The sequence below is a fragment of the Apaloderma vittatum genome, unplaced genomic scaffold (assembly GCF_000703405.1).
Source record: "Apaloderma vittatum isolate BGI_N311 unplaced genomic scaffold, ASM70340v1 scaffold13552, whole genome shotgun sequence".
Taxonomy (NCBI): Eukaryota; Metazoa; Chordata; class Aves; order Trogoniformes; family Trogonidae; genus Apaloderma; species Apaloderma vittatum.
In genome coordinates this window covers 24,352-44,280 of record NW_009703179.1, presented here as the reverse complement: position 1 = coordinate 44,280, position 19,929 = coordinate 24,352, and the positions used below count along the sequence as shown (strand labels likewise).

Here is a 19,929-nt window from a genome sequence, read left to right as displayed (position 1 = left end):
TTAATGTCTTTTTCACAGTAGTTTTCTGGACTTCATATGTTTATAATGTAGGAAATATAGATCATATTAAATTGTTGAGTACAATAGAGTTTTCTTCATTTGACTGCTGTTGTTACCCATTTTGTTATGAGTTCATTGTGAATATGTTAGTGAAATAATATATTATATCTGAAAGCTTAAAGATAATTTGAATTCCTTTTTTTTTTTTTTCTTGAAACAGATGTTCCGAAATGCGTTGGTGAAAATGTTTGAAGCTAAAGACTTGGACTGCGTGTTCTTAGAAACAAATATGAGTGTGAAGAAACGGTATCACATGGTCTATGAATGCATTCCTCTTCCAAAAGAAGTAGGAGATATGGCTCCAATTTACTTTAAGGTACACACAAATGTTCTTTCTTAGGTCATTTGAATGTGCTTATTATAATTCATCTATTTCTGGAAAATATTTTGTGATATTCAAGTCCTATTTTTGAAAAGATGGATTCTTTGATCCTACTTCTTGATCCATACTTTGATCATATTCCTTGATCTTAAAACAAGCCTTGTGAGGTAATTCTGTTTTTCAAGTAGTCAGCGAAAGAGCTGCGTGTCACTGGGCACTTCCTTCAGGTCTGGCTGCACTGACAGATACTGGGAGAAGATGAGACACTTAAGTGCAGTAAGGTTTGCGGTATTTCTCACCTGTAGTGTTTGTGATATTTCTCACGTGTAGTGTAAGCTTACAACTTCATGCATGTGCCTTGGCAAACATGAGATGAGAAAATAACGTCAATTGTTTAAGAAATATTTTCAATAAGCCCAAATTTTAAATGTTTCTTAAGTGTCTGATGAACGTTAAACAGCATGACAGATATTTCTGTAAGTTTTCTGTCCCTTTTCCCAGACCCTGTAAGGGAAGACTCATTGAAGCTTTTGTTTGGAACTTTCAGCAACTGGATCATGATTTGCCTTTTATAACTAAATTAGTTTGTTCTTTGAAGGATTATTTTTGTTTTCTGGAAATAAGGTGATTGAGTTTTGATGAAGTGGAGCAGTCAGTGTGATGAACAGCAGTGAAGTAACTTTTTAACCACATTTGAAACTCCCCACCTGGTTGATTTTATTGCTGTGCTTCACCTGTTGGTAACACTGATGTTTGCTCTGAATACTAAAGGAAAGACAAAGTACAAGATTTAATGCAATGTCGTTTGCACGGAACTTTCTTTCAGAAGTTTATACCATTAAAATACACAGCAAATGAAATTTAAAGGGTAACTATGCTATGCTTTACGTACTTTTATACTATGGAGGCAGCTTTAAAGATTTTCATGTGCTATCGGCCTTCTACATTGAATTCTTCTCTCAGTGCTTAAAAAACCCAAAAAGGTTAATATAATGTAGTGAATTCATAAGAGGTTTTGTATGAGCTTAGTAAAAAGAGCATGTGACCTTTTAGTTGAAACTTGTTAGAGATAATTTGGAAAAAGTTAAATTTTAAAAAAATAAATAATTGAGTTTGACAATATTATATGATGTCTTTATAAAGTATTTAAGTTGTGGAAATCGGAAAGGTTGCCAAAAATGAAGTTACTTTGTTAAGAAATATTTGGTACTTGTGGTGCAATGTACTTCACTGCACTGAAAAGTTAGTTCTTTGCTTGCTGTATTAAGGACTATTTTCACATTTAGATAAAATTATTTTGCAGAAAGCCATAATGGAGTCTGATGAAGAATGGTCCGTGAACAAGAAGTTAATTGATCTGTCTTCAAAAGATGTTCGGAAATCTGTAAGTAATGAAATGTATTGAACACTGAATTTTTCGGCAAATTATTCTCATCTTTTATCATTATTAACTGCTCTGAAGAGAGAAGAAAGGGAACACAATTAGATTAGTGCATAAGGAGATGGCATAGGTATGATGAGAATTAAGAGTCTGACTGAACTCGTACCTGACATTAGGGAAAAGATTCCCATTTATTTCAACAGTTGGTGAACTGAGCTGCAAGCATTCGTTGAGAACAAAGCTGGCATAATTTTCTTGATTAACTTTAAGAATTAAAATAGATCAAAGATTTGCAAATTACTTTCCTGGAAAAAATATGATATGTCTTTTTCATTGAGCTAGAGAAGCCTTTTATGTTACTAAGATTATGAAGCGAAAATATAAATAGCACTGTAAGTCCTTTTTTTTTTTTCTTTAAACAAGAGAGAAGTACTCTTATCTCTCTCCTGGATACTAAACAGACCCATCTTCGTGTATACAAATTTTAAATGGGTAATGCTGAAATTGTTAAGTTCAAAGTTTTTTCCAAATATGTAATTAAAAAGTGAAAGATGTGTGGTACGTAGACTTTACCAGAAGTAGCTTGCTGTTATGTAGTAATAATAGTTAATTTCTGAAAGTGTCTTTTAGTAAATATAGCACCTTTGCACTAAGAAAATGCTAGTGTAGGAGAAGAAAGGTTTTAATAATGAAGTCTGATACAACAAAGCGGGAGGTTAAATGCAGAATTGTAAGAGATTTGGTGGCTGTATAGAAGCAGAGGTTTTGTATATTGTGATGACTCTTGAACTAAAGCAAGAGTGGTATCGGATGTAGCAAAAAGACAAAATTTATTCTGCCACATAAGCTGAAATGTCATATAAACGTGATGGGAGGCAGTTATGGGTGGCCTCAGAGGATTCACCTGGAAAATTTGGGTCTGATTTTGGGCACAGCATTTTAAGACAGTTGCAGAAGAGGAAAACATAGAATACAAAACGAAAGAGCTAATTTAAAGGTTGTACTGTCTAGGAAAGAAAAGACTGAAATGAGATGTGATGGTTGTTTTATATATAAAAGATTGTTTTAAAGGAGATAGTATTTAGTTTGGTAGCAGTATGGAGTGCAGACAAGATGGAATTCATTTAGTTTATGGTGGGGATTTAGGGAAGACTTTAAGGTGAATGTAAGCAGAAAACAAAATAGCTGTGTTTCGAGTAAGTTCTGCTCACCAGAGTTTCTGAACAGGGAGGACCAACATCTGTCACAAATAAATGAAGTATAATTTTCTTCACATATGATAGGGCATCAGGACATCTGATTTCTTTAGCCACACAATTTTGTGACCAGTTGGTAGACCAATTCTCAGACTGTCACGACGCTTTTTAAAATTCTTCTCTAAAGTTCATCTGAGTGTAAATTGTTACACAGTCCTTGTACAGCATCGAGGTCTTCTCTGCTTCTCCCTCAGCTCCCTGCAGTGAGGGAGCTGGGGGTGGGCGGGGGGATGCCAGGGGACACAGCCAGGAGAGCTGCAAGCACTGTTCAGCGATAGCCAAAACACTGGCGTGTTCCCAACACTGATTTAGTCGCCAGTCCAAAACTCAGCACCATATGGACTGCTGGGATGAAAATGAGCTCCATCCCAGCCAACCCCAATATGTTGCTGGGCACAGAGAAGACAAAGCTGACATTTTCCTTAAGGTGTCACCCACCAACCCATTTTCTTCCTAACGTAATGATTTATTTTATTTAGTTCGTTTAAAGCATTTTATATTTCTCCCTGTGCTACATTGCCCCTCTTCATTAAATCTTAATTTTTTTTTGAGTGAATTTCCAACAATATATGGAATGGGCCTTATGACAGTTGCACAGTTATTTGGACTACAGCAGAGGAAATGCTTATGAATTTGAGGCTTTGTAAATCTTATCTCTATAGGAACATCCTCAACAAAGGAGTGGAAAATAACTTGTTGCAGTCAAAGAGGAAAAATTACTTAGCAATAAATGAATGTATTCTCACTCTGTCAGACTGGAGCATCTTTCCTGGTGGCAGGATAATCAGTGTCTCCTCCATAGGCTGACTAAATTATTAAATTATCTGATTCAGCAAGTTGATGATAAATTCCAGTCATGGAGTGGGGTTTTCTGGTAGTGGGTACTCCATGGAGATGTTTCCCTTTCCCCCTGAGTGCCAGTGTTTCCACTGTTTAAATATTTCCTCTTATCACACAACATATTCTCTTTAAATGTAACTTTCTGCTGGTTGTCTTAAAATTTCTACTCAACCCATGTCATTCAAAGGTGTGAACTCGGGAAGATGTTTGCTCAGTGTGCGTGCTGCTGCCTGGTCCTTTCCTGTCACCTGGTGTAGCAGTGGTTTCCTCTGGAGGTTCTGCTGCCCAGTAATCATCTTTTCAGTTTTCAATGTCTTTTTATCTAGTTGACGTGTGGTGTTCTTTCCCCTTACCTGCTTGTTTTACTGTTTCTGTGTTGCAATTTTATACTACATATATTTGGTTTGAGAGTTAGTTTAAAATAAATATGGTACTATCAACTCCAAAACCACTTTCAAATTCATTAAGTTCTAGGGAGGTTAACTAAAATGCCTACAGTCTGTTAAACATCTAAAAATGGGATTTTCCATGTATAGGTTCCTAAAGGATTTCCATACTTTTCTGTGGACTTCGGCCTTCAGGGAGGATTTGCTCACGTCATTGAAGATCAACACAAGTTCCCACATTACTTTGGAAAGGTATTGCCTTGTAAAAGATCAATCTACCAATTATACTGTATTTTGTAAAGTTTAAATAACTAAGATTCTGCCAGAACAGTCACTTAGATGTGCCTTATCACAGTTTATTTGCTGGCTTTTCTTGGTGGATCATTAAAACTTGGTGTGATGAATAAAGGAGTAGCTTTCTTCACTGTCACATACTGAAAATGTGATTTTAAATCTAAATTTCTTTTAAATTAATAGGAACTCTACGTACTTGATATATAGTCTAATAGATTAAAAATACCTGCGTCTGTTTAAGAGTTTCCATGGTCATAGTATTCTCATAGAGGTGCACTAATTCCTGGTTGTATAAATGAGGGTGCATAATACACAGAGACTCACAGATGACTTGTAGTAAAATATTTGTGTGATTAAATTACTCCATGTGTTCTGGAGAGTAGTATATACAGGAAAAGCTGCAATAAATTCTTTCTTTATTATGTAATCATTTATTGAAAGCGTTAATATTGCAAAACCATTAAGAATGATTGGGGAGAAATAGAACCTTGGAAGGTGTTAAGAAAAAAGTGGGCAGCTTTCTCTTTTCTGGACTTTTCTTCGTCACAGATATACTCGTATGTTAACAATCTTGCAATGTTAGGATGTTTATGCAGTGCATTGCTATGCTTTACTTAAAAGAATTTTGCTGAGGCAACCATCTAACAACTACAGTTCTTATTTTTGAATTTATATAGTTGTCAGAATTTCAAGTTTTAATGAGTAGCACTTGAAGGAAACAGTGACAATCTCATAATTTAAAAATATCTATTCTATGGTAAACTAATGTTATTTAATATGGTAATTTTGCATTTATCTGTATCTATTCTTCTTCTACTTGCAAAGGAAATTATTGGTGGCATGCTGGACTTGGAACCACGGCTCTGGAGAAAAGGAATCAGACAGAACTTTGAGGATCAGAGGAAGAAGGTGTTGCAGTTTGCACAGTGGTGGAAACCATATGACTTTACCAAAAAGAAAGAATGAGTACATCGCTGCGATCAAAGATTATATAAGCCATAATATATATTAAAGGATATTTCATATGCTAAGAATAACACCAATGTGTTATGTATTGCTAATGTATTTTTTTAAAACAGGGATATTGTTTAATTGCTGATTACCTGTTTCTGGTTTGGACACTGAGGATCACATGAACCTGCAAGCCTGACAAACCAGAAGTGTACAGTGGTTCAATTTTTTGGGTTTTAGCTGAGCCAAAAGAATAATACCCATGGGCCGTTGGGAGTTCTTCAAAATGTCGTTTCTGCTTTTGGAGTTTTTATAATCTTTGAGGCAACTGTTTTGTTTTATACTGTATTTAGCATAGACCTCTCGTGCTTAATTATCATGGTGACTTTTTGTAGAAAATGGTGTACATTTAAAAAACATTTTGATTAATACAAATACATTGTTGCAGAAGGAAGCTGTACAGAAAATAATTTTCTGATATTGAGTCCTTGTATTCTTTAAGCTGAGTCATTGCGGTAATACATTCACACAGTATGTTATTGATAGACCTGATGCTGCCACCCTGCATAAGAATTAATGCAGTTTTTTGTACTCTCTTTCAATATCGAGTAGCATTTTTCAAGCTGACCTGTTGCACAAAGGATGATGAGACAGTGCATAGCTGGTGGCAGATGACAGCTTTAATGGTAACAGTTACTTTTGATGACAATAAAAAACAAAAAAGGAAAGACAGGAGGGAAAACACTCTAGTGGCCCACAAAGAAGAAAATCATCACAGGGATCTCCCCACGTGACTCTTATTCCACAGGTGCTGCAAGTATTCTGCCATAACACTTTTCTGTAAAGTATGTAGTTTTCATCAGGACCTGCTCAGGCTCCCTGCTGGTTGTTCCTGCTTGAGGTGCTGGTCGTGCTGGCTGGAGCGTGCTCCGATCAGAGTAATGTTAACTCATTGTTAAGCTTTGTGCTTAGATGTCGCTGTGAAATGGCTCTCTGCTACTTAAAGGACTACTGTCTATCATGTTTTTCACAAGGTTTTGTTTTTTCTTTTGTGTAAGTGTTACAAAATGGGAGTAGGAAAGCATGAGGGGGAAAAAAAAAAGGATGATTCTTACATCAGCATCAATCTAGGATACCTGACATAGCAGGCGTGGGCTTTGCAGGAGAACAGGAGAAGGGCAGAAGGATGCAGATGAAAGCGTTGCTGCAGTGTCCTCCCAGTGCAGAAGAGAAAGGTTGTGGACTTGCAGATGAAAGACTGCAGTGCCACAGGGAAAGGCTCCAAATGGCAAGCGGAAGGCCCGTAGCATCATCGGAGAGATTCAGGCACTGAGCAGGTGTCTCAGCGTGCTTCCTGTTCTTTTCCGGCTGAGCCATTGCCCTGTACGCCTGTACGTCTCTGTTAACTGTTGTGAACTGCTCAGGTTAAGAAATGAACCTAAATATTACAAGGTTGAGCAGATGTTCATTTCTAGTCTCTTGGTGGTCTTCTGCAACTTTCCTGAAGAGCTAATACTTTTTTTTTTTTAATCTCCATTTTGGCAAGTAAGTCTGGTGGAGGTAGAATTCTACTATATTGTGAGTTATTTTCCATAACATCATAGTAAATTTGTGTCACGACAAGAGAAACAACTTAAAAAAAGGCTGTCCTGATAATTTTAGTGATTTAATGTCTGATTTACTCTATTTATTCACCAGCAAGCCATGGATAATAGTCACAGCTCCACTGCAGAGCCAGTTCTGCTGTTCTCCAATAAGTTTTGGTCTTCCTTAGGCTACTGGGGAGATTACAGAGCAAACAGTACATGAAATAGTAGCTGCTAGTAGTTCCTTAGAATGTGGTAACTGGAACAAATTTAGGTAAATTGTAGTCTTTGATGTAAAGCGTGACTAAAAGCTGTTTTATCTGAAACTGTCTTGCATTTGGTCTCATTGGACCCCTGAAAGGTGGCCAGGAATCATTGGGGGTGACTGTCTTTTAAGGTCACAGAAAACTCTTTATCCAATGCTGTGCTGGAGATGCAGTTTTTCTAAACAATGCCACCTCTCTCAAAACTTGTGTTCCTCAAGGGAAGCGCTGTGTTTCACAAAGGGCATCTAACTTGTATGTAGAGAAGTTTTTCTCTCTGGCTCATGGGCAGGTGTTTTTTTTATTATTCTGGTTTCAGCAATACTGTTGATATTCTTTGGACCAGAAAGTACTCTGAAATATGGAGTAAATGTAAACATCTCAAGTGAGGAAAATTTGTCTTGCCCTACTAGAAGTTTTCAGAATGGGAGACTGTACTTACCACATACATTGAGAATAGTGTCTTCCTGTAACTGGTTACAGAGCTGACATGCATCTTTTCAAGTTAAGCTGTTCTTCGTAAGTATCTCTAAATATTCATGAGGCCATGAGAGTGAACACAGCTTGTTAGGGCATTTATGTGGAAGACATGGTATGCTTAGATTTCAGTCCTTACTCTTATAAATATTAAAATATTTTAAGTGGATCTCCTTCATCCAGAAGAATACCCAATGCCTAAATTCTTTGGCACTAAGAGGTGGAAAATGTAAATGCAGGTGTCTTTAGAGAGAACAGGGGTCGAAAGCTGGATTTCTTACATTGCTGTTAATGTGCTCCTGCGTACTCTTTGGTGTAACCAGGAAGGAAAAGCAAATACTCTCTTCAAGTGAATCTGTGTGTGTGATTTAACAGGTGTTAGAACATATCCATGCCCTACCCTGTCACACAGAAATATTCTTATGCGTAATACCTGCTGCTACTGTTCTGCTCAATGCCTGTCATAAAATGGAGTGTGTCCTGGCTATCAGTTCAGGTTTTTGCAACTTACTCCTTTGTGTTTCCTTGCTGTGCTGAAGGAATTGTGTCCTCTCACCCGTCTTTCAGTGGATTCAGGGAACGCGTGGTGCACCAGCACAGCGCTGTTACTGCTGCTTGATCAAGCCCTGGGTGAGGTCTGAGCAGGAACTCAGACTCCTGGGCTTTTTCTTCAATTTCTGTCTTCTTTCTTTCAATTTCTTCAGTTTCTTTAACACTAAATTCTCTAGAAAGAATGAGGATGGATATTACAGTCAAGTAGATCATCTGCCTCGGGCTTCAATACCTTGAAGATTCCCAGCCTGGGTCTATCTTGGGAAAAATGAGCTGAACAGGCTCCTGAGAGATGTTCATTTTCTTCTTTGCTTTTTCTCAGGCTGTGCTATTTGACCTGGTATTCTCCAGGCCCATGTGGTTGCTGTAAAAAGCTGCCTGAAGCATGAGGCAGTTGTCTTCATATTGAAGGACCCACATTTTGAGGTGGTTGGTTTTGCTCAAACTGTGAGTTTGTACCATGATGTTGTAGTTTGAGCCCACCCTGCCAGGAACAAGAACTACATAGCTGCTTGCTGACCCCCATCCTTTTAGGCATGGAGAGGGAGAGATTTCAATAAAAAAGGTCCAAGGGTTAAGATTAGGACAGGGAGGATTCGCTAACCACATGGTCATGGGCAAAAACCTCAGCAGGCTTGGGGAGAAAAATTTAATTTGCAAACACCAGTTTGACTAAATTAGCTATGTCAGAGTAGGATAGTGAGAGAAATAAATACAACTAGATCTTAAATACACTCTTCTCTCACCTCTCCCTTCTTCCCAGTTACCTTCTCTCCCCTCAGTAGTGTGAAGGCGCCGGGGATGGGGAGTTACACATCGTCCATGCCGCTCCTTCCTCCTCAGGAAAAGGTCTCCTCACAGTCTTCCTCTGCTGCCACGTGGTGCCTGTTTCATGGGAGACAATAGTCTTCCTTCACATGAGTCCTTCCCACTAATGTGGGTCACACCTGTGGCCTGTAGTGTCCTCTGCTCCACCGTGGGTCCTCCTTGGAGTCAAGGTTTGCTTCGGGCATGTACTCTGCTCCTGTGTGTTCTCTGTACCCTGGCACGGGGTCCTTCCCGTGCTGCTGCCTCCTGAATGTTTCACTGCCATGGATCTCCTCAGCTGACTGTTGCCCATCGTGCCATCTCACCACAGCCCTCACCTCTGCTCTGGTGCCCTTCTTCCCCACCTTCTTCCTCACCAACCTTGGTGACCACAGGGTTGCCCTACTCACTCCCCCTCCTCTCCGAAACAAAGAAACTCCCCAGCACAAAAGACAAGATAAAGGGACTGGCCCTCTTAAATACATTGATGGCAAAGGTGCTGATTGGCCTGGCCTTGGCCAGAGATCGCACTGACTTTTACCTGGGGCTGGGGAAGGCTCTGGAAGTTTTGAAAGGACCCACTCGCACAGCCCTACCCTCCTACCAACAAACCCGACCAGACACAAACCCATGACACATGCCACTAGATACAAAATGAACTTATAAAAGCTGCCTTGGTGTTATTATGGTTATCCATAACCTGTGGCTGGTTGATGCCGAGGCAATTGCCTGAAGTCATCAGTGGATATAAACTGAGGTAATGTAAAATGAAGTTGGTGTAAGCTGAGGTAAACTCAGCTAAAATGGAAAACAAGGCTTTCTGCTAGTTACTGGTGTTCTTCCAGATAGTAGTTTTCCTTTATCTCCATGTTCTTATTGCTTTTCCCTTCATCTGTGTTTTCCTTTGGAGTAAGACTGTGAGATGCTCTGGCAGGGGGTTAGGTTAGACTAGATCTTCTTTTGAGGTCCCTTCCAACCCCAAACATTCTGTGATGCTGCACTAAATAGTGCAGTTCTCATGTAACAGATGTGGATTGTTGCTTTGTACTTGTTAAAATATCCGGAAGAGAACAATGTGGATTCTTGTTGCTTTGCTAGAAAATCAATATAGCAACATTCACTCTTAGGTCTGTTTGGGCTGATTTTCTTCCATTTTGTTCATGAATCCAAACAATGACTTATCTCCAGAGTCATAATCAAATGTGATTTAGTGGGATTGTCATATTGAATTCAGTCAACTTGTTTTAAATTTCATACAAGTTCTGATTGGAAAATACTCAGATAAATAGTATTCAAATAAATAGTAACTCTTATGACAAAAGATCACAAATCTCTTGCAGTCTAGGAAAGAAGCAGCATTTTGATGGGTCCCTTAAAGGTTCTGTCTTTGGTCAGATTTTTTCAGCTTCTCCTGTCTTCTGCATCTGTATTTTTATCATTAAAGCATGTTTTCTTTTTTTTTAATTCCAGCTGGACTGCTGGATGAAAAGATACGGATACAGAGGCTGCTAAAGTCTTTAAGCATAGCTGTTTCGGAAAGAAGATCCGTAATGCACTAGCTAAAAATGCTGTGTTTAGCTCTCGCAAATCGAGACAATCTAATCCAGTATAAAGGAATAGCCTTTAGAAATCCAAGCTTGCTGGCATCGCAGTTCTCGTGTACATATTGATATAGCTGTTTGGTAACATTACTTTTCTAAATGTTGCATTTGTTTATGTCATTAGAAGCGAGAAAGAAGGCTAACGTGCCACACTCAAGGAAGTCATACTACTACAGATTTTACAAAGAAGGTGTTGCAAATTTTACCCCCCAAGTTAAGAACTACTGGAAGTTGGTTCCAAAATAACATTTAATTTTTCTTGGGTCCGAGATTTCAAAGCTGGTAATACAATCCCAGGATTGCCTCAAGGAAATATCTGGAAAATTGTTGTCTCTCATTGTAGAAGTTGATGATTTTTGTAGTTTTAAACACAGTATCATGCTCTGTGATCAGTGTTGCACAACCACCCCGCTTTCTCTGTTTATTCTGAGATGATGAAGTGCCTGGGAAGTACTAGGACTGTATAATTGCAGGACGTCTTTAACTACAAGGATCTTTACGCTCCCTGTTGTCCTGTCTTTAAGGTGTGACCTAAGAACTGTACACAAGGAGCCCAAAGGCAGGTCACACAACACAAAGTGTGTTGGTTGCATTAGAGAAAGCACGGTCTGAGCTCTTGATTTGTGGGTAGATTTAAGAAGTTCACGCTTCAGTGCCCAAGCTGCATGTTCCTTTGGACATGTGGTCTGAGGGCAGCTGATGGCCTGAAGTGAACCTGCTTTAAGTTCTATCTTAGAATTGAAAATCCATCAACTGATTCTTCCAAAATTTTCAGCTTTTGCAAAGCAAGTACCCTAGAGTACACATACAATAAAAGGGAATTCAGTAAAGAGCACAAGCATAATTAACCTTTTAGAGTAAAATTGAAGGCATACTTTACATGCCAGTGTCTTTGAGGACAATATTTTTATTCAAGGTTTTCTGATTTGTGATTTCTGGTCATTGATACACAACTGCTGGTCACCCATTGATCTGGAATGAGTTTGGTTTTGAGACAGAACAAGATGACTTTTCAAAACATCTTCTAGCTCCACTCTGATTTTAAGATCTTACTTAATTCTGATGTTTTATGTGAAAATGGCTTGGAGGAACATTTATAAGACAAGATAGGAACAACTAACAGAGCTGATGTGTATTTAATGTGGCATAAGTACATTTATCACTGTACAACTTCCCCATTGCTGTTGTCACAGGTTTACAGGGCTTCATTTGAGGATACCCCATGATCTCTCATGTCTCTAGAGCTGGCTTTTGATAGCCAACTCTAGTGGCTTTTGATAGCCAACTCTAGGTGTGTGCTTTCCAACGACTGTTGGAAAGCAATATAGCTCTTCCAACATTCTCCTTTTTAGTGCAGACCCCAGTTCAGTAGGTCCAAGAATTTGTCTGTGAGGTGGAAGAAAATGACTGACAGTGTCTTTATGGATGATAGCATCTCCAGCTGCGACTGAAAAGGTAGGCTCCTACTCTAGAGTTATCATGGGCAAATTCAGTCAGAAACAGTGGCCCTGTGCTCTTTCGGTCCCTTTCTCTTCTGTCTGGCTGCTGTTGCAAGAATTAGGTTTCCATTGTCATATCCAAGCTGCTCTTCTATTAGACAGATCTCAGCAATACTTGCTAAGACCTCGCAAGTACTTGCTGGGACAGGCTGGTTCAGCCAGTCAGCTGTCTGTACTAAAATATTGGATCTTTGCATGTAACATCCTCTCCCATGGTTGACAGTGAGGCTTTGCTACTGTTACGTAGTAAAATAGGAAGAAAAACTGGCAGGGCTACAGTTAGAGTAGTACCAGCACTCTAGTTCTCCCCTATGTGTGACTGTGTTTTAGGATATGTATTGATTGTATTTGAAAAACAAATTATGAGGCTTAATATGGCTTCAGTAGAGCTTACACTGGGCTTTACACCATTAACAATGTCAGAATATGTTCTTTATCATGAGGAGGAGATAGTTTTAAGTATGTGAAAAAGATTACAACTTCACTTGTTCATGTACTTAGTCTGCTAACATTGGATTTATGAAATGTGTTAAGGAAACCTTAAGCCTTTCATAAGCAGTTTTTAGCATCCATAGAATCAGAGGAGGAGAACAGGGAGTAAAATTATCTAGTCAATGCCAAGACAAGATCAGGTATGTTTGTGGTATTCTTAGGTCTGTTTTTCTATGAAGATCTCTGAGAAGAGAAAATCTACAGCCTTCTTGGACAACTTGTTCCAGTATTGACTCTTTTCATCATGAAACATTTTTCTTCCTACTGTTTCATCTGAATTGTCCATGATTTCAAGTACAGTATTTATTGTCTTGTCTGTTACAAATGTATGAAACATTATTTCATTCTTTAGATGTCCTTTTTATGTGTTTGAAGGCTGCAATTAAGTTGTCTTTTCAAATTCTATTGAGGTTAAACTGTGCATATTATTTCAATGGTTTTTTGAAGGTTGATTTTTCTATTCTTATTGTTCTTCTGTGCTATGCAGACTTTCTGGTTCATAAAGATGTGATGAGATGGAAGTCTTGAGAGCAGATATGTTGTATCAGTGAGGTGTTGTCAGTGCGTCTGATATGAAAGAGTTACTGCCATTCTTGGTGGAATATCCTCCATTTCATCCCCCTTCCCAATGCAGGGTTTGCCTTTTTCACAAGTGTGACATAGTGAAGCCTGTGACTCGCTGCAATCTTCAGATTGTCTCCTGCTCCCAAGTCAATAGCTTGCTATTATACCTGGATGTCTTTTGCCCAAGTCTAGATTCTTGCTTTTATCTTTGACTTTGTTTCCTTTTCAAAGACCTTTCTTTTTTCATTTGGTGAGACAGTCTTGAATTCTGCTTCTGCTTTTAAATTATTTTTTTTACAGCCTCTTGAGTCATTACAGAATTAAGCACCAATGCTGTATTTAGCAACTAGAAATTAATGCCACACCCTAGTGTGTACACTAGCTAAAATGTTTCCCTGCTATCACTTTTATCGTTGCTGATGGACTTGCTACAACGTCTGACACCATTGTTGCTGCTATGGGTGCTCTGGAAGCAGCAAAAGCAATAGGAAGGTGGCTTTAGAAGAGTCAGAAACCAGTATCATCTGGGAAAGGTAAGGTGGAAATGAACTCCAGGATTAAATTCTGTGTTTCCATGGGTGCAAAAATGGGCTGAAAATCAGACATTCCTGTACTACTATTCCCATTCATGTCATCTGCCTGGCTGTGTCCTCTCCCACCCTCTTGCACATCCCCAATTTGTTTGCTCGATGGGAATGGAGAAAGCCTTTGATGCCGTGCAAACACTGCTCAGCAATAGCTGAAACACTGGTGTTGTCAACATTGTTTTTGTCACAAATCTAAACACAGCACCATAGAGCTACTATGAAGAAAATCAATGCCGTCCCAGCCAAAACCAACAAAGACAGAAGATACAGGCGAAGAATGAATGTCAAGTTCTACTCAAAATTGTACACAATTTGACTATTTAGTAATTGCGTAGGATCAGAAGATAAGGTGTCAAATCTCTTAACTACTGAGCTGGTTTTCTCCCTTTAAAGACTGTCAATACATTTCAGAAGGTTTAAGTTGTGTTAGATTATCTCAGACTTAAGCACATACCCCTTTGCTGCAAAGCAAGTTTTCTTCTGTTTCCATCTGTTGTTGTGGATATTCTTGAAATGGGAAGAAATATTTTTTTGCACACTGCAGGTGACAATGTTAAAACACTTTTATATGTTCACCTGTGAACCGCATGTCTAAGTTCACATAATATTCAGTGTTGGCCTAGTCAATAATGGAGCCTTAGGGAGTGATTCCTCTTGCTCTATTGTAGATGATCTCATGAGTTAATTGAATCATTCATTATGCTCTAGTGACTGTGTTTGTAGGGACCAATACCTAGTATTTTTAATTTTATTATGTAAAAGCAGTCTTGGACTTGATGGTCTTAAAAGTCTTTTCCAATCTAGGCAGTTTGGTGAATCTGTGTAGATTTGGCAAACATCTGACTCTCTGATTCTGTGATACCAAATCACCACTGGGCAGATCTGGAGGATCGACAGGATACCAGAATGATGGGTGATGCTGTTCTGTGGGGAGGATCTATGGTTGGAATCCAAGCAGTCTTACAAGTCTGGAAGTCATCACGGAAATGGGATGGAAAACAGTTGATAGTTGTCCTCATCTTCTCTATGAAGATGGTGATTTTTATGGCATTTCTTCTTTTATGGCATTTAATGGAATTTCTTTAAGAAATATTTGGATAGTATGGGTCACGGTACTGGCATTGCCTGGAAGCTAATACCAGAGATTCTCCTCAGAGGAAGTCTGGAGTAGTGAGCAATTGAAGTAAGCAATTTACCTGCCTGCTTCTCTTGAAGTGAGCAATTTTCCTTCCGCCTTGTTTGCTGAAGGGAGAGAGAACTGAAAATGAAGTGATTCTAACTAATGCTGCTTTGTTAATGGATGAGAAATAAGTGGAATGGATGCTTGCTTGGGTGGGATAACTCAGGGTAGAGGATGTGCAAAACACGGTGAATGGTTTTGGAGGGTAAAACGCCCTCTCTAAGGTCCCTTCCAGGCTAGGCCATTCAATGATTCTATGATACTCTTAGTCAACAGAAGCACTTGACAGAAGTTTAGCCATCGTTGTGGCAATCCCTGTATAGCATTTGTCTTTGTTCCATGTGGATGCAAGGGATCTTTCAAATCTTGCAAGGTACTTCTCTGTTGAATAGTGACTTTACTGTCATAAATCAGATGTTTCTTTTGCTCAGGTTTTCATCTCTTTAATCAGAAGTGATCAGAGCACTGAACCTTAGTCCGTTAGCAAGGAAAACTTGGTCAAAATCAATATATTTCAGTGAAATGGCTCGGCTTTATTGAAACAGCTTATTGAATTCGACTTCATGGCTGATCTCAGCAGTAGTATCTCATAGCTTATTATGTGCTGAAAATTAAGGTGGCATTCCTATATTTAGTATTTTTAGCCAATTGCATTTAGACTGAGTGGAAAACAACTGCCTGTGTAAAGCACATCTGGAAAGCTTGAGGTTGGGTCCTAGTTTGGCTCATGCTGGGGCCAAAGTTACCTAATTTCTTTGCCCTTTGCTATTGGCAGGTAGCAAGAGGACCACCACCCAGCAGATGTTTTGAGAGATATAGTTGAAATTACTTGCCATGAGTACTTATGGTGTTGTAGAGCAAAAAAAAAATTGTCCAGTATCAGAACAGAAGCCAAACGGATTATGTGGAATTCACCTCACACATCTGTGAGCTGTCTGGAAGCCGTGTGGATAAATAGCATTTTATATTTCCTACCGAGTAGGAAACATTTTAAAAACTGTTTAAAACTGAAAAAAGAGACAAGCCCTCCAAGGAAATCTTAATCTTCAGGACTTTTGTCTTCACAACTCTTTACAAACATTAACCTAATATGTCGGAAGGCTTTGACCAACAGAGCTCCTTCTGACAGCTGTGAATCTGCTGTCCCTTTGGGCTGAGTGAAACGCCAGCACTTGGGTTTGGGTTGCTGAGAGCTCCCAGATGGTCCTCTCAGATTGCAGGTCTTTGTGCATCCCTGAGTTCCCAATCATTTCAGTTGATTGTGAACTTCTTGTCCACGAACACTGTTTTAAATGATTTATGACTGCACAGTCTTTTATTTTTAGCTTCTGTGCAAAGCTTCCAAATCAAATTTTGATGGCAACTGCTATCTGTGATTATTTTGTTGTCTTCCTCTCCACTAATAAAAAACAAGGTCAGGCTTGCAGTTAAATGGTGTGGTTGTCCTTCTTAGTACATTTTTATACAAATCAAACAGGAGTACAGGTAGATGAGAACAGTAATATGATTCCAGCATATGAAATAATTAACTTTAAAAAGGTCAATGAGTCCCTGCCTAACAAAACAGCAGTGCTAGAAAGCCTGAATTGTCTTTTAATGATGAAAAGAAAGGACGTGCAGTTGGGTCGTGAGGGATCCAATTCACCATTTTCTTGCTCTTGATTCACAGAAGAGTTGTGCAGCATTCACAGGAGGTGAGATTGCTGTGCAGTGAGGATGCTCACTTTCTCCCACTTGTCTTCAAGCCTCTTTATCATATTTGCTTTCTGTGAATTGCTGTGATTTAAACATTAGTACTTACTTCTAAGGTATCAGAGATGTGAAAATATATGATGATGATAAGGGTTTCTTCGAAAGAAAACAGTAGGTTGAGGTATGTTTGACCATCTGATGGCAGAATCCTGGCTTTATTTGTGTTGGACACCAGATGTCATTGGCCATATTGCCTTCCTGTCAGTACCTGCAACCTTGGTCTGCAAGGGCTCTACAGGGAGAAGCACAAAAGGCAGAAATGGAACAAGATTAGTACGGGACACTGTCATGGGTTAGGGCTGGGCTGACCACTAACACAGACAGATGCTCTCGAACCCCCTCTCCCCCCCCAAACGGGAAGGGAAAGGGAATGAGGCAGAGAGACTTAGGGATTAGAGAAGAAAAACTAGAACAGCTTTAATGAAATAATAGAAATAATGGTGAAATTATAAGATTAAAGAACTATATACAACTATAGATATTAGCCCAATATCAAACCCAACTCCCTCCTCCGATATCAATCCCCACTGGTGCTGCAGAGCAGGAGGCACTGGGGAAGCCCCAGGCTCAGCGGCGGTGGGAGCTGGATACAAGGAGCTAGATTTGGGAACTCAGGATCCGGATCAAAAGCAGGAGGTCAGATGGAGTCCTCCCTGGACACCGGCCATTGCAGAAAAAGGGCTGAAACTCTTGTGATCGCTCAATTTATACTAAATATGACGTATATGGAATGGAATACTCTTGTTGGTCACCTGTCCTGTCTATCACCCCCAGAGGTGCAACCTTTTACTTCCTTGTGACCCCCCCTTACTACCTGGCACCCCCAGCGTGGCACACAAGAGCCAGCAGTGGCCTTGGTCACTACAGGAATAAGTATCAGCAAGAGCCTGTCTGCATCCCAGTCCCAGGCAGTAACTGTGAACATCAGGTGTTCTCACTGCTGGTAGCACACACTGTCTGCAGAAACATGCTGCTGACTTCAGAACGTGCAGCCTCTTAGAAGAGACGAAACTGGAAAGTAAAAATCACTAAAAAGAACTGGGTTTTTAGCTAAACCCAGGACAGACACATTTGCATTCAGGGAGACTCAGGACTCTGAAAGACAGATTATGTTTTTTTTCTTGGAAAAAAACCATAGAAGTGCTGGAAGTAAGATGCTGAAAGATGAACAAAACACATTCATGTTGCTCGTTATAACTCTGACAGGTAATGCTGACAATAGTTGTGGCTTCCTTTATTTGCTTAGTGTGTGTTATACTGACATATACGAATCGTGTGACGTGTCTTCCCTGGCTGGTGTGGGCAGTCCCTGAGCTGGAGCAGCATGCCCTGCTCCGGGCTCTGCAGCTCTGCGATCTACAGGTTTTGAGAATGGGCTGAAGAGCATTTTTTGCGAATGGCACAGGTGGAGTGACTGTTCTGGAGGAGCAGAGTGCACTAAGTCACCCTCAAGAGTCCCTTGCTGTCCACAGCCAGTGGTTTCCAGGGAATTTGCAAACCTCTTTGCTTGGCAGTTAAGTTATTTTGTCACAGAAGTGTAGGATTAGGAAAGGGATGTTTTTGTTGCTGATTCAAGGGGTCTGATCTTAACTGTCCGTATTACAAGCCACTTACCCAGACTTGTAAGTCTAAACACAAAGTGAGTAGCAGGGATTCAGAAAGGCTATAAACATTTGCAATTTTACAGGAAACAGGCAAGAGAAAAATGGTGCTTTTTAAATTTTTTTTTTCCAGTAGCAGGAACTGATGCTGCTTGGGAATAGAGGATGACTCATGATGCAGAGAATGTGGAGGCAAAAATACATCTGTAAGTGTTTCCAGATACAGAATATCCCATTTCTTCCTATAGCCTTGCTCTGGTGTTTCGTAGGAAAATGAAGGAATTGGTTTTACACCAAAGAAGGCCAAATACGGTACAGTTACTTTGGGGGAAAAAAAAAACCACCAGAAACCGTGATTATCCAGTGATAATTTTTCTTTTAACTGGAAAACTCCATCATAAGAATCCCTTCCCATTAACAAGTATTTTGCTAATAACAATACAACTTGTCTTAATAAATGCTTTTGTTTAAAGAAATTTTCAATTCTCTGTTGCTCATACAGTTTTAATAGTTCTGTTGCTACCAGTCTTGATGTGCTTTGCGCATATGGCTGCATTATTTTGGGCAATAAAATGATGACGTTTCATTTTCTTAAATTAGCCTATGCATGTTACTTGAGTAACACAATCATCTTTGTACAACTTCTGGTTAATATGTTTAAACTCACAGAAGATTTCTGGCTACGCAGTTTCCCTTGCGTGTTTTTTTTTCCCCTTTGTAACACATTGCCCGCAGTTCGCCTTCTGATTTGAGGGTTCCAGCAATACCGCTCCTCCCACGTGGCGTCATGCTTAGCATCTCCATATGCGAATTCCTTTTTGTTAAGTAGACTGGCACTGCCTGATCCTGGGGAGTTCTCGCAGACCTGCGCTGTTCCCTTTCCTACTAGGTGGGCGTCCTGGGGACAGGATCTCTTCATTGGACATGGGATGTGCGGTTGCTGATCACCTCTGTCTTCTGAAGGAAGAATGTTACGCAAGAGGATGGGTCTGGGGAAACAATCTAAATGTGATCACTCTCACCTTCTCAGAGAGCATGTTCCACATCTGGATCAGCATATTAAGGGTGTTTACTAATGAAGCCCTAGTGTGGTGACACAGCAGCCAATTTTTGTTTTCCACTGACTTCCTGCTTATTTAATGACAGACAGCAGGACCTTTAAAAACTGCAGGCCAGACAATTTTGTGTTAAATCTGTTATTTCAGTTTAGTCTTTAACAGCATGTCTAACCTCCAACCAAATATAGTCACATTATAGACCAATTATTTTGCTTGCTGAGTCACTTTGTCAGTTTGACAGCATGCCTGGCAGAAAATTTTGATTCCTTTCAATTCTTTGATTAAGTAAATTAATTATATCAGAATTTTATTTTGTTTGAAGATATTGAGGTCTGACTCTCCCACTGAGTCATAGGCCCCACTGACAGTCACTGGTGGGTTTCATTCTCTCTACAGCCCCTGGAAGTTGGAGAGCTCTAA

At 39.6% G+C, this 19,929-nt stretch overlaps 1 protein-coding gene across 1 annotated transcript; it reads left to right on the top strand.

The window, feature by feature from the left end:
* Positions 1-220: 220 nt before the first annotated feature.
* On the top strand, positions 221-5,505 carry LOC104268916 (CWF19-like protein 2; the record flags this gene model as incomplete). The annotated part of the gene is made up of 4 exons (XM_009864547.1): positions 221-376; positions 1,686-1,766; positions 4,396-4,497; positions 5,365-5,505. Coding segments are annotated over 4 exons (480 nt in total), but the record flags the coding sequence as incomplete, so codon positions are not given.
* Positions 5,506-19,929: the final 14,424 nt, after the last annotated feature.